The sequence below is a fragment of the Podarcis liolepis genome (genome assembly GCF_965112155.1).
Source record: "Podarcis liolepis genome assembly, chromosome: 11".
NCBI lineage: Eukaryota > Metazoa > Chordata > Lepidosauria > Squamata > Lacertidae > Podarcis > Podarcis liolepis.
This window is the reverse complement of record NC_139565.1, coordinates 29,214,218-29,229,497: the sequence shown is the minus strand read 5'-3', so window position 1 is coordinate 29,229,497 and position 15,280 is coordinate 29,214,218. Positions and strand designations below refer to the sequence as shown.

Genomic DNA, 15,280 nt, shown 5'->3' with positions numbered 1-15,280 from the left:
GTTTGTCATATGAGTTTAATGGCATAAATAAGTTAGGTCAGCATTTTGTACAGGGGGGAAAAAAGCCCACAGAATGATAGATAATAGTAAGTGAACAAATAAAGAGAAAAGTCTTCATGTATTATGTAACAGGTTTTCACTGTGAACAAAATATTCCAGACTAAAAGAAATTATCAACATTAACACAGACAATTCAATAGGTTGACTTCATTAATGGCATATTTGTTCATCAGCAATAAACAGAGACACGACCTGCATACATGTGCATATTGAATAAGTCACGATCACCTGGCTACATAACCAGAACATGTTCGGGTCAAGTCTTCCCTGCAGATACATAACTTGTTTGGCATTCTTTCAAGCATGTTGTATAAATAGGCAATTTCAAAATAGTTCATTTGTAAGAAACAGCAACACATCTCTAAGATAAAAATAATTTTCAAAATCAGCTTTCATGAGAAATGTAGTTTAAGAATACCTTTAGATGTAAATTAATGTATATACATTTTCCTGTGCATATACTATTGAATATTTCTCTCTCAAAAAAAGTACTATTTTAACAGTAAGTAGTGCAATAGAATCTGGGAAGCAGCCACCACGCAGAATGAATGTTCTGTAATGAAGAGTGTGGAATCTCTTTTCCTCCTGAGGGCACAAATCCATTAGTTCTTAATTGGTCCTTTTGACACCCACTGCAGGTTTTCTGTAAGGACTACATGATAAGGTCCTTAGGTGTACAGACTCAACTCAAGAGCTCCACTGGTCACAGTTTAAGAATATATTCCTAGCCACTCATTATGCAATGGCAATGTTTTGAAATGTAAACTATATTCCCATCTGCCACAATTTAAAAAATGCTTTCCACGCAACAGGGCACTTAACTATCAGGAGGACTGATTAGGTGAATCAAATGAAGAAACAAAACAGGTATATAAATTCAGCCCACATTGTTTCTTTTTCATTTGCCACAGTACTAGGTCAAGTGCTATGCTGTAAGGGCTTTTAAAATGGCCTTTTGATTAGGAAGCAAACAGATTTTAGTATTGACATACTATATGTGCACAAAAGGTGTTCACAGCCTGACACCTGAAGCAATATGGTTTTAATCTGATAATATTTCTTTCACTACTGAACGATATGCAGGTTCTTCACTAGGCTAAGTAAGTACAAATCAAGATTAGTGGCAATATAAAAAGTTAAAGATGCAATCCATTATAAACCTGGCAGTATTTTAGATACAGGTATATTTTTTTCAAAGTCTTGTGGTGGAATGATAAAAGTGTTAAGAACTTCTTTAAATCTTTGGAGCTCCAGTAAGACATTTGCGTTTAGTGTATATATAGCTTGCCTTTTAGGCAAGCCCTAGTCAGTTTGTTTATTTGCAGCAGGGTCTAATTACAGTTTTATTTCTTTTGGATGAAACACACAAATAAGTGCCTTTGCTCTGTTCTTCTGGCAAAATGTATAAAATATAAAAAAGAGTGATCTTCTTTGGATAAAAGGATGGGTCATGCATAAATCCTCAGTTAGCTTTTAAAAATTAACCAGAGCATGAGTTTAAAAATGTATCTTTTACTTATCCAGTCATGTGTGCCTATCATATCACTTACCATTTCACATTCATGCTATAAATGGACTCCAACAAAACTTCAGCTTAAACTAAATTTGAAGCCTTCGTCATAACTCTGTCCAACTTCAAGTGCAATTTCACTGATAAATCCCTTTGTACAGTATTTATAAATTTTCCCATTATGAACAAAAGGCAAAATAAATAAAGCTTAAGAGAGAGGAAATGCTCCTTAGGTCTAGAGCTTTTTAGTTTTATTTTCCCCTTGAACAGATGATGGTCTCCTCAGCACACGGATTTGGCTAGCCAGGGTTGTTTTTCTTCCTCTTACTTGGACTGTGGGTAGGATCATGTTTCAGTTCTTGGTACTGCACCTGTTTAAACACAAAGTTAAGAGAGAAATTTCAACTCAACACAACCACAAGATTTTTTTTTAAATATCCATGCAAAGGAGTAAGGAAGTATTCTTGCTCTCACACCTACAAGCTATTTGAGCCCTGCACCCAAAGGTCAAATACTTTAATGTATTGCTAGGAGGAAAAGCAACACAAGGAAAATAATGCCAGGAAATAATGCAGTATGGTGGCAGAAACTTCAGTGAAGTCTCCCCCAAGGGATACGACTTTAAAAATGAACAGTACCTACTTTATAAACTTCTTTACAGAATTGTAGAGTTTGAAGGGACCACAAGAGTTATCTAATCCAACCCCCTGCAGTGGAAAAACCTTTTGCCCAACATGGGGCTCCAACCTATGACCCTGAGATTAAGAGTCTCTTGCTATACCAACAGAGAGCTCCCAGTTGTATACTGACAACTTCAAAATAATGTGGCCCACCTTGTCAGGAACTTTAAAACTGCAGGTATCCAGGTGTCTTTCTACTGATGTTTCAGCTATTTTAAACCAGTTTCAAATTCAATCCTCAGTTAATGGAAATATTCATAGCAAAGAAAATGTTTTATATAAACAGACAACACACACTTCTGCAAATATGATTTTATGTGCAGAGTGTGCAACAGCCTTACGTTTTTGAAAATGTCCCCATCATGCAACGTACGGTTCAAGAATAATTTCCACCACCAGCGATTGTGGCGACAATTCCATATGATCATCTTGCTGCTATGAAATACTGGGCAAAGTTGTCTGCTTATAAGCTGGTTCCTTCTGCTTTCATCTTCCTGTTTGCTACCACAGGCTATGCATGGTTGAAGAGAGGAGTGCCTGGCAAAACAGCCTGGCACTACATTGTCTCTATATTTGGCATAGGGGCATGCCAAGTGCGATGCTTTGCCGCCCCCACCCCCAAACAGCAGGCCTCTGTGACATATACATAGGCCTATTTGGAATGCAGAACTAGTTTTAAGATTATTATTTTTTTAAATCCCCACAAAAGAAACCCATGCCTATTACAAAATCCATAGACAATGAATGGAAGCTTTTGAGATTCTTCCTTGTTATATATATATCTGTCTGTCTGTCTGCCAGAACTGTAACTGAAGGTATTACATTAAAAATTGGCAAAATGTGAAATTAGCACTGCCTGATAATAGTAATTAATGAGTTTAAGATCAAAGTCAAATGCATACCAGTTGCACATCTGAAGGAACTCTAGAAAGGAAATCAAGTACTTCATTGTTATCAATTGCATATGGACTTCGGAGCTTCTTTGTAAATTTATTGATCCCTAAATAAAGTGATAAATCATATTAATACATTGTCCAGTGGCTCTTACAATGATATTAAGACACAATTGGCTACAACCCCATTCTTGCCAAGATCTCCTATGATTCTCATTTTTCTTCCTTTCCTCCTTGGGGCAGAGGGAATTTTGATTTTGCCTTCTGGTCCCAACTAGTAAATCAAACGAACATTTTTACTAACTAAAGGCCTCCCAAGTTTAGTGTTTAACTGAAACACCTTTTAACTCTCACTCACCACATGCCGTTCTACACTGCTGGTTACTTTAAAGCAAGACTAGCCAACATGGTGTCCTTAAGATGCTTTTGGACTCCCATCATGGCCAGCAGGCATGGTCAATGGTCAGGGATGGCAGAAATTGCAGTCCAATAACATCTAGAGGGCACAATGTAGGCTATTCCTGCTCTAAAATACACACAAATGCACACTTTAAAAAATGTATGAAGCAGCCTGTGTAATATACATGTATCTTTTTCTGTTCATTTAAAGGTGACCTCTCATTGCTAGTTCATAGGAACTGCCTCTATACATTTCCATTTGATAAAAGGCTAAACAAAAGCATATTGTCCTAAATGTGCTATATAAATTGAAATGCCACTATTTTTATATAAGTGGTGAAAATAAATCAGAGTTATATCTAGACAAAGCTACAGTTTGATATATGAAGAATCCTCATGGATACATGTTTATAGCATGATTAAGTCTAAGATGCTGGGCAAGAAAAATGTGTTTTGCAGGTGAGTCTAAATCTTTACACAGTTGTGATTTCTAACTAACCTGTCTGTTTCCATCATGTAGTAGCTTCATGATCATAAATACAGAAAACTACTGACAATATAACTCATCCCTTATAAACAGTTTGTTCTATGTGGCATAGACAGGTTTGGAGGGGAAAGAAAGGCTTTACTTACCCCAGACAAGGACAATGTATCTCAGTGGAGTGAAATACAGGATGACTGTGAACACACAGAGGGCAACGATTGCCAGCCAGCTCAAGAACGGAACAGTCCAATTGAATGTACTGAATGAAAAAATTAACAGAAGTAAGGCATGCTGTCTCCTCCCATCCCTTCCTATCAACTTCTTAGCAATTTGACACACTGCCAGATCGAACATGGTATTGTATTGTAATGAAATGAAATGAGGAAGGGGAATAAAATACTCTGGGACCCTTCGGTTTTTAAAAATAGTTGCAAGGTTGTATTCTGCAGAAAGAGAGACTACTGAAGAGGTCAGACTGATTGGACAAATTTAGCCTGGCAGATTCCCTTTAGTTGAGAAAATGTCCCTTTGCATAACTAAAGAGATGGTGAAGTAGAGGTGATCTTGCTATGTCTTTCTTCCCCCTGCTTCCCCAGTTAGAGGTCATCTCCTCAAGGAACCTCTCCATCTGAAAGACAACAGTAGACTTGTAGCCTTGGAACAGAGTCTGAAATGCAAGAGTCCCCTAAGAACCAAATGGCAGAGTAGGATGAGTGAACCTTCCATCTTATGCTGTTTCTGTATAAATAAACCTGATTTCACATACATGCCAGAAGTCTCCAGTTACCTTCATTCCAATAAAAACAACACAGGGCACACGTAGGAACCCCTAAAACTTCTCACCGCTCAGAGCGTGGTGAGATCCTGCCCCAAACAGGTGCTGATGGCGGTGCCGTGGGAGAGGCAGGAGAGACAAAACACAACCAGCTGCCCTTGCACAAGGCTCTGATTTTTAAACACACCCATTTTCATTGAAATCAGTCAGTGTTGCTTTCAAGTGAGTTCTTTAGGAATGGGTGTAAGTCTCTGAAATCCTTTTGATTCTACCCACCCCATGTTCTCAGGCTCTTGCGCTGAAGTTGCCCAAGAGCCCATACAAATAACCTATTTGCCCCACATCAGCACCTAATGTGCTCTTGCCATCTGGCAGGATGATACAGAGTACCAGTTATTCTCAAGAGTGTCAGGGGCAGCTTGGCCATCTGCATGGTATCTCTTGTCACAAAGTGTTAAGCCTATGAACTATGACTCAGAATTATTTCTTCCTTCAGAGATGCACTGCTATTTCTGTTCTGTACTAAATATTTTTTGTAAAATCCCAATAAAAATTACAAACAGCGGCAAAACATGTATAATGTTATTTTGCAATGTACATCATAACAATGTTTTTTGTCTAAATTAAAACAGGTAACATTTCATAACTTCCTTGGGGAAACACAGGCATGTGAACACCATCTGAGAGAAACTGAGCCCCAGTGTGTCAACACTCACTTCTTTATTCTTTCTCCAAAGGAAGCCACTTCATCAAGGATGTTCTGGACACTGACACACACTTCCTGGATGGCATAGAGCTTATTCATAAATCCTTTCTTTTCACTGTCCTAAGGATTATGAGAAAGAGGCCAAATCAGCAATCAAAGGCAAGTTTTGCTGGTCATACTGGAATTATTACAGTTTTCCCTAGAAACACATGGAGGCCACCATTAAAATTGTCTGTACGTGTGTGTGTGTGTGTGTGTGTGTATCACACACACATTGTGGAATTGGTTATTTTCCTGTACTTTGAACTGTGTGCACAGAGGGCATATAAAACGAGTATGCAATAGTGGCTACCTTCATCTGTCACTGTATCAGTTTCTTAGATATATGTTCCAATAATTCAGCAACTTGGTTTATTATTATTATTATATGTTCAGGATGCCAATTTCATATCCTGTGCACTTTGGTAAGAGATAAGTATCAGTATATTACCAGCTCACATTTCTGAAATGCATTTTCTGCTGCTGACAGGAGTATATCTACATTTCAAGATAATAAAAGCTTCTTTGGTGAAGTAAGAAACCAGACACACCTGGATTCTAAGGACAAGCACTTCAATTTTCCAGGGTTCGGCAATGTTTCTGTGCCTTTCCCCCACTGTATTAGAAAAGAGTGGTGGTATGTTGTTCTTAATCATAGGGAAGTAAAAGTACACATTTTGGAGATAAATTAACTTCAGTACTTGATACACAATGGCTCAGTGCAGACAAAACATGGTTTGCCATGATGTCAAATGGGCAAAACATAATTGGCCAATAAACTAGAATGTGGACTCATGGTACAAAATGACTGATTTGGCAAACTAAGACAAATAAGACTAATTGACTTTCGCCGTTGACCTATGATATGCCTTACTATATCAACTGACATTCCAATGAAGCCTAAAACATATTAATATTTGTTAAAGGCCCACGGATGTCATGAGCAGGACTGGATAGGGTTTTGGGAGTAGAAGCTTGAGCTCCTCCTGTTCCTCTCTCCTTCTTCCCCAACTTCAAAACTCTATGTCCAAAACATGGAGCCAAATCATTAGTTGGGATGATAAAAGCTTTAAAAATGCACAGCATGTTTTAAACACACAACATGCAAACTTTAAAAATGTTCAGAGACCGATGACATGACAAGACCAAACTGCAAGGAGTATCATAAAAGTTATGTTCTCTGTAGTAACCGTAATAATTTTGGTATATACACTTTGCCACAACTTTGTTAATATATTCAGAAAAGTTTATCTGAATGTTTATGGTTGTTTTATTTTTATTTTTAAGTAATTGTTTCACACCATATGCTCTACTGTAAACAAAGATTAATCTCAATGCAACCTTGTTAAACAGTTTAAATATGAAAATTAATAAAAGCTACATTACAAAAAAAGAAAAGTTCTGTTCTGTTTCAATATGTCTTAAGGTCTAATACATAATAGTTTATTTAAATAATATTGGCTTCATTTTTTTGCACCATTTTTCTTTAGAAATTGAACTGGAAGAATGAATCATCAGGTAGCATTTAAGTACCCAAAATATTACTGAACTAATTGTAATGATTCAATATACATTTGGATGCCATTCATGCTTAGAAATGACAATGCATTTTTTAAAAAACACTTTGCAATGGTCACTGTGTTTCCCTTGTCCCTGTGAAAATATTAGCCCCAAAACCCTGTTCTTAATGATCTATGCCACTTGGATAACATACATCAAACGATACCCTGATATTTCCTAAGTGTTTATCTCCTAAGGGAAAACCTCATCCAGGAATCCTACATATAGTAAGCATGGTTGTGTAGTTGTATCCAAAGCTGTAGACCTCTAGGATATATAGGATTTTATTTTAATTAGTCATTTTGCTGCTGCAGCATTCTTTCCAGCAAATTTGATGATATAAGAGAACCATGAAACAATTATTCTGTTCATTAACTACTAAGTAAACAATAATCCAGCCTCAAGTCACAACTGTTTTCTGTTCCTACTTATGCCTCTTCAGTTTAGATTCCCAGATCTAAGTGTATCTTGATTCATCATCAAGTATTGTGTGGAAAGAATGCTATCAGAATAACAAAAACCATACCCCTTTCTTATATCTCTAGAGCTCAATAGAGATTTATTTGGAAGATCCTGAAGCTATTTTTCTTTACAAATATTTTAACAAGACCAACTTGTACCTTCTTGAATGCACATCTGTTCTAAATTTTCCCCCTTAATGGAAAGGACCACTATACTGCCTGCATTCCCACTGCTCACTCCTCTTTGGAGCTTAAAGGAAATTTGTTGACATATTCTGAGGCAAGCATAGACAAAACAGCATAGGAAAGAGGAGGCAGCCAGAAGGAGAAGGGTTGAGGTTTGCTTAAACTAATTCCACATGCCCCATGAACCATTAGCTGTTTTTTATTTCCTGTTCCAAAGATTTGCAGAGAAAATAATCTGGGCAGGAGAAACGCTACACTTTTTCCTAGTACGCTGCTGTGTGAGCCACCTTCAGCGAACCAAAAGTCCTTAATAATCCATTTTTCAAACACTACTGGTATTTCCTGTCCAAACAAAGATGGACTGTAACTGGAATCAATTTTATCATCTGTATGGTTACAAGTGCCAACTTTCTGGAAATAATTGTCTTTTAAATACTGGGTAAAAGTGCAAACAACAGTTTTACAGCTATTTAATTTTCATTGTATGTTTGTGTGTGGTTAGTTTAACAAAAACAAGGGGGTTTTTTGTTTGTTTTTACAGGGGAGCAGATTGGAATTAAGTATTAGAGTTGTCAGGTTAATCTTGTTGCTTGTCTGGAATTCACAAAAATCTAAAGGGATTCAGTGTGTGGAGTAAAATTTTGTTCCTTTAACTACTCTGCAGTAACTTTTATAAGGTGGTATAATATGCTACATAGCAGAATAAAATAGATAGACCTTGTTGATTCCACATACTACCCAAATAATTCTAAATCCAATACAGTACAAGTTTCAAGATGGGTGTTTTGTCAAGATTCTGAAAAATCTTCTGCCGTTTCGGTTACTCATAAATAAATCAGCAGGTCATGATTTCCCCTCAAAACATATTAATGTATTAAAAAGGCAAGAACAAAAAGTGATGAACATTATTTGCTTTTGCCCTCTCCTCTGGGAGGCCAAGCAGGGCTCCTAACTGGCTGGTTGGGGTAGACTCCCCATTCGGCAAACTGCTTATGAAATGGAGGAAAGTTTTCAAAAGCAGTTTGTGATTTTACAGAAAGGCTACCTGCTGAAAAAAACCAAAACCATCTAGTGCAGGCTCTTTCCCCCCCTTAATGACAGAATTTGGCCTGCCGCACCAGATAGTTCACAAAGTTCTAGGCCGTTTTTTCAGACACAGAGCATTCCAGAGAGTGACATATGTCACTGAGAGCTGGAGGACCTGTTGTAATAGTCAGATGCATATTTCTAGCCTGCACTTAATGTCATGATAGCTGAATGAAGTGTTACTTCTGTTTGGAAACATTTAATTCAGGGTTTGATTTGAAGATCTAGTCCCAGACGCATGTTGAAAACACACCAGAGGCAGAATTTCTGTGGAGGGGAAGTGGAAACAAAATTTGCAGAATTCTATCAGCATGGCTTCGGAATCTATGAGTTCTTGAAATGGCCTTTGTAGCCATGGGAACTACAGAACTCTGAAAAAAACCAATCAGAAATGTAAACAACCAGAGATCTCAGTCTTCTGAATCTATAAGAAGGGAGCAGGATATATTCTAAATGCCATGTTTATGAAGATGCAAAATCTTGCTGCAAGGATTAAGTCCTTACTTGTTTATTCTAATTCTGAAAGAATCCTATGGTTAAAAGAGTCTGAAAAATGGCATCTGAGATTACGCAGTAAAGAACACAACTTTATACAGCTTTGCTTTACTCAGAAGTAAATTCAGCTGTGTTCAATGGGCTTGCTCCCTGGTAATCTGTAGCCTAAAATCTTGCAGTGCATCCTCACATCCTAACACACGGGTGAGGAACCTGTGGCGTCCCAGAAATCATTGGGACTCCAGCCCCTGTCAACCCATGTGGTCCATGCCACAGATTAACAGGAGCTGCTGTCCAACTACATCCAGACTGCTCCTGTTTCGGGCTCCAAAAAAGTCACTCGTGTGCCCTCTAGCACATTTTAAGCTGTGTCTCAAACACACCAAACTACTCCCCACCCCCCAATGAATTGTTTTAGGCATGTGTGCTTTTTCTCCCTGTTGCGTTTTAAAAAACCAAAATCTTCTAGACTTCACCATACGAGTTCATCCAAGTATGTAAATACCGGTACATCTCACCTGTTTCTCAGTGGTTCCCCTTTTGCCTCCTATCCTGTTTGCTCTCTACCAGAGTTCAATATTGGAGGGAGTAATATGTCTGAAAATTAAGTCTTTGGAATTGGAATATAGTTTACTTTCCTTAATGTGATATGACACTTCAGTCAGCTCCATCTGAATTTAAGAAAATTCTAGCAGCATTGTCATGCAAATATTTTTAAAAGTTCTTGTAGCACATAGACTGGCATTTCATAGAATCACAGAATCTTAGAGCTGGAAGGGACCCAAGGGACATCTAGTCCAACCCATAGCTGTCAACCTTCCCTTTTTTTTTGTGGGAAATTCCCTTATTCCAGCGCCGTTTCCTGCTGCTTCCCACTGCTATCCCAGATTGTTAGATATCCCCTAGACTGTCCTCGGGACAGGTGAGGCTGCTGATCTCTTATTTTCAATCTGAAAGTTGACAGCTATGGTCCAATCCCCTACAATGCAGGAATCTCCTAGCAAGGGGCATGAACGTGCTCAGGCTGGGACCCCCACAAATCACATCTTGCTAATGCTGGCATGGAGGTTAAGATTTGAGGTGAAATCCTTGTTCCAAACTAAGCTCTTATTGTGTGTTTTAAACGCGTCACTATTTAGATCTCAGAGTAAACTATCTATGGCGGCAATCCTTGCAAGGTGGATCAGACAAAGGCCAGGACAAAGATGTGCAGCTCTACAATGTCTGAATCTACAAATCTGATATCCCCGTGTATAAACGGAGGAGTTAATACATCACGTAAATGGGATAAAGGCAAGCAATTTGACTGCACATCTAACACACAATGTTTCCGCAACAATGGCACTGTTTGGGCCTCTGTAAAAACATTTTCCTCCCCAAAATAGTACTTATGGCTCATTTCAGTGAGTCTCAAAGAAAATATCACCAGCTACAATATAAGAATTCAATGACAGCACTCATCTCCAGTATTTGTCAGGTAGGTTTTGTATTATTTATTGTCTTGTAAATAAAGTTTAAATGCTTTCCCCCCCAGCCTTGGTTGCAAACTATCTACCCATTTTCAGTTCAACAGCAGGGAATAAAAGCTGCCATCATTTGATGTCTTCCTCCCCCCTCCCCCCCCCCGATTCTTTGTGCCTCCTTTCCATGGATTTCATTATAGCTACTGGAGGTATATATTGTCAGATCTAGGGCACAGCAATGCTAAGTAAACGGGGCGGGGGAGGGTTGTGAAATTTTTATGATCCTTGGAACAGGAGTGGAAGACAGAACATATTCAGCCTCCTGCACTTTCTCCCCCCCATCCCTCAAAAGTGTGTGTGTGTGTGTGTGTGTGTGTGTGTGTGTATCTGTTCTTCTCAAGCCTAGTAGCTTGCTTCAACTTTATTAACACCCCCCCCCCTAAGATGCTTGCAGGTTTGCTGAAGATTAGATGGCTACAGACATTTTGTCAGATTCCAGACATTTAGGGCTGATTCACAGATGCAGGCACATTACCTGAACAGTTTTCATTGGGGCAACCATGTTATTCTGTTGCAGCATCAGCTTAGTAACTTGATTACAAGGAATGACTAGCAGCTAAATGCTTCAGCTCAACATTTCTAGTAATGTTAAAATTGCATTTAACTCTCTGCTGGTTTATACACTCATACAAGTCATTGCTGCAGTTATCAAACAGTTAACAGGAATGTGTGAACAAGCCCTTGGGATGTAAGATGCACAATTTTAGCCTAAATAGAATATGATCTGAAATCTGCTCATGAGCAGAGACCCATATAATTTTACGCAACACGTTTTCCCATTTATATACACAGCCTATTCATTCCCACAAAGAGATGAATTCAGGGCATGTTCTGTATTCCCTTTACCTGTGAAATTTAATGGGCTCTTAACTAGCTACACAAAGAAAATTAATGGCACTAGCTTGCCATATACCTAATAAATGTCTTTTCTAGCTGCTGACAAAGGCAGCAAGGGCAGCTGGAGGTCTTAATATGATTTTTGGGCTGTTTGGATGAGGATCAATGGCACTGTAGACTGGGCAGGAGAGAGTTCTCTCTCTGCCCATTAGCCAACTTTGGATGAAGTTTAACAATTATTAGCAAAGCCACACCTGAAAAATAAATATAAATATATTCTGCAGTCTACATGCTTATTCTCCAAAATGTACCAGGTGAGATTCAGAAGGAATACTCAATACACAACCACAACATATTATACTGAAGTTAATATGGAAGGCTACCAGATTTCCACTGCATATATTCATGCATTATCTATATGTATTGTACAGAGCACTATTGACTTTCATTATGACTCAGAACAGAGGCAGATACTGATCTCTGACATTACACAGGCAACATTCCTTTTTGGTCTTCCCCACCACAGATGGGATAGATTCAGGAATTGTTTCGTCGCTGCTGCAAAAAGCTTCAAGGTGAACTAGGTTTTAGAAAACTGATCCTTCACCAAATATGCAATGAATAACAACTTTCACTATATATTCTGGACAATGGGCAATATTCCTGTGCATGTTTCACTTGTGTGTGTATTATATCGTTTCCTTACAATGGCCATTTTCTGTTAGCTATGTGTTACAGAGAAATAATGGATATTCTCCAGCAAGGCTTACCCAAAACACTAGAGAAAACACTGGAAAAGTCACCAACGCGCAGTAGTGCTTTCCCACCAAGTCACCGCAAATAACTGTAGTCATTGAGTTATGCTAAAATGATGTGAATATAAAGAAGTTCCCTTGGCAACCAGAGGCAGCAAATCCTGATTGGATGCAGGTTAAGTGTTTTGTCTGAAATCTCTTCACACTACAGGGAAAAGGAGCCGTATTCTTTGTTGCAAGATTTTTCATAGAAGAAAAGGGAGATACAAGGAAGATAGTCCTCTCTTTCTTCCTTTCCTTTGGCAGGAATGGGATCTCAGTAGACTAGAAAATACAGGGGTTTGCCCTGCCTGGAATAAGGACACAGATCACAAGCATGAGAAGGAATGAGCTAAATACAAAAGGAGCCCAAAGAAGAAGGGGGAGGAGGGGGAAAGGCTAGAACACACTGGAGCTATGTTTAGAAGCATTAAACAAACCTTACAAATAGGCAGTCTATTAAATGGAGAATAAGAATTAGAAAAGCAGCACCAAAAACACAGAATGCAATGCTATCATGGATAAAGCTACCATTTGTTTAGGCACACAGAATAACTGCTTCTGTCTTAAGGGAGGAGTGCTGATTCTTATAGCTAGTGTAGCAGAGGCAGAGGCTACGTGGGACCTTCAACTGCTCCTTGAGTTGTTCTAACCAAGAACAAGAAACATGGTAGGAACAATTGGGAACTTCCTCACTCAGGCCCATTCCTAACAGGTTGTATCTGCAGAAGGGGTAGAAATCCCCCATGTAAAGCGAACTTGCCTAATTTGCATTTTGCAAAACGATATGCAAACTGAAACATAGACATACTTCAAAATTCGCCCCTTTCTGAGTTATTCAATGCAGTTCCACAGCCAGGTAATGTGCAACGAAAATGCATATACTAGGGTAAAAGCATGCATATAATAGTGAAAATAACATACAGAAATGCATTACATTAGTCAAAAACGCTTTGCAAAAATGTTCACATTAGGCAAATTGCATACAAAGAGGTGTAAGTTAGGAGAAATAGACACTAAAGTGGCTGATTTTTCATGAGAACCCCTCTTTATTGCAGACTGCTGTGGAAAGGTGAACTGAACTTGAAAAGTTAGAAGCTAGGAGAAACTAAAACTGAAATATTTGTCCAGCTCTAGTAGCATCCAAGGGTGGTTTTGGGCTAGCAGAAAGAGCCTCCACACACAAATGGCAAGGCACCAAATTTTCAGCAATCCCCCGTACTGACTGCAGCTCCCGATGCAGTATCTCATTTCAGAGGATCCCCCTACCCTCAAAAACAGTTTTAAGGGGGATGCAGCCAATAGAGGGGATTGCTGGAAATCACCAAGTAGAATTAAAAGCTTTGCATATTCGTGTACATTATATACAGTGGTGCCCCGCAAGACGAATGCCTCGCAAGACAAAAAACTCGCTAGACGAAAGGTTTTTCCATTCGCGATTTGCCTCGCAAGACGAATTTCCCCTATGGGCTTGCTTCGCAAGACGAAAACGTCTCGCGACTTTTTTTTCTTTGACTAAAAACAAAGACATGTTTTGTTTATAAAGTTAATTTATTTTCCCTTAAATTTTTGAACTGCTCTTTACATTATGTGTGACTTTAAAGAGCAGTTAATAAACTGTTGTTGTACCAAATTTGGCTTTGTTTGGACTTTTTTTGACCATAGGAACGCATTAATTGATTTTCAATGCATTCCTATGGGATTTCGTGCTTCGCAAGACGAAAAATTCGCTAGACAACAAAAATTGCGGAACGAATTAATTTCGTCTTGCGGGGCACCACTGTAGCAGTATCCTGAGCTCAATACACATACTAATGTCTAACTAACCCCTCCAACTTGATGCAATGTCATGATATCAGATTGTAATGCTTGGATACCATTAGAAAGGTAAAGGATAAAAGAGGGGGGGGATGCTTAAACTGAAATTATGGGCTTATAATGCAAAAAAGGATACAATTTGTTTGGAATAGGTTTAAGTGGGCAATACACTTTACTGTTACTAACACTTTCAGCTAGCTTCATTGCCACTATGAACATCTTTAATAATAAAAAAGTAATTAGGGCTGGTTGATTTAAGAGGAAAGAACTCTAAAACTATGACAGTGATGACTTAATATTGCAAATTACAGTTTTTAGTACAGGTAATTTAGCATACCAAATCACAGTTCTAATTTCTTTCCACAGGGCAAAAGCAGAAGAAATGTACTTGTGGGGGAGGGTGCGACACTGAAAAGGAAAGTCTCTTAAAAAGAAAAACCCTTGAAAAGATTAAGAAATGTAACCTACTTATTCACAAAAGTGCTCCAGCCATACAAGAGGGCTAGACAGCTCATATTCTAAATGTATATATTTAGAAGAATGAGTGTCAGAAGAATAGTGGGAATGATGTACCCCAAAGAAATGTGTAAGCAAACACACTATACTGATTTGTTCAAAAAGAAAGAAAGAATTGTTGATTATTCCAATGAAGTATTAATATATGAATTAGGTATCTTCTTGAGTAACTTCCACAATGCTGAGTAGTGAATGGAAATAGCCACTACAAAATATAGAAACTGAAATAGTGTTGTAATTTACCTCTACGCATATTGATACTCTTTATAAAAAAATTACCACCTCGAAAATGCACATAAAGCATCTTGCCAGGTCTTGCAGATACCACTGATGGTAAGCAAGGCCATTTTGGGTAGAGATGAGTGAACTCCCTTCACTTAATTTGAACTGGGACCGGAAGATATGAGCATACATGTAAAAGTTCTGCCCCCTTCTTCAGTTATTCTATATCCACTTGC

General features: G+C 38.4%; 1 protein-coding gene across 13 annotated transcripts in view; it reads right to left on the bottom strand.

Annotated features, from left to right (window-relative positions):
• MCTP1 (multiple C2 and transmembrane domain containing 1) overlaps positions 1–15,280 on the bottom strand; it is a 175,046-nt gene continuing 159,766 nt past the window's right edge. For all 13 annotated transcript variants that reach the window (XM_083465204.1, XM_083465211.1, XM_083465210.1 and 10 more), the window contains 4 exons: positions 5,518–5,627; positions 4,176–4,285; positions 3,153–3,250; positions 1–1,941 (listed from right to left, as the gene is read on the bottom strand). In XM_083465204.1, the coding sequence (XP_083321330.1) occupies positions 1,870–1,941; positions 3,153–3,250; positions 4,176–4,285; positions 5,518–5,627 (390 nt within the window). In that variant the 3' untranslated portion in view covers positions 1–1,869. The remainder of the gene's footprint in view (positions 1,942–3,152; positions 3,251–4,175; positions 4,286–5,517; positions 5,628–15,280) is intronic.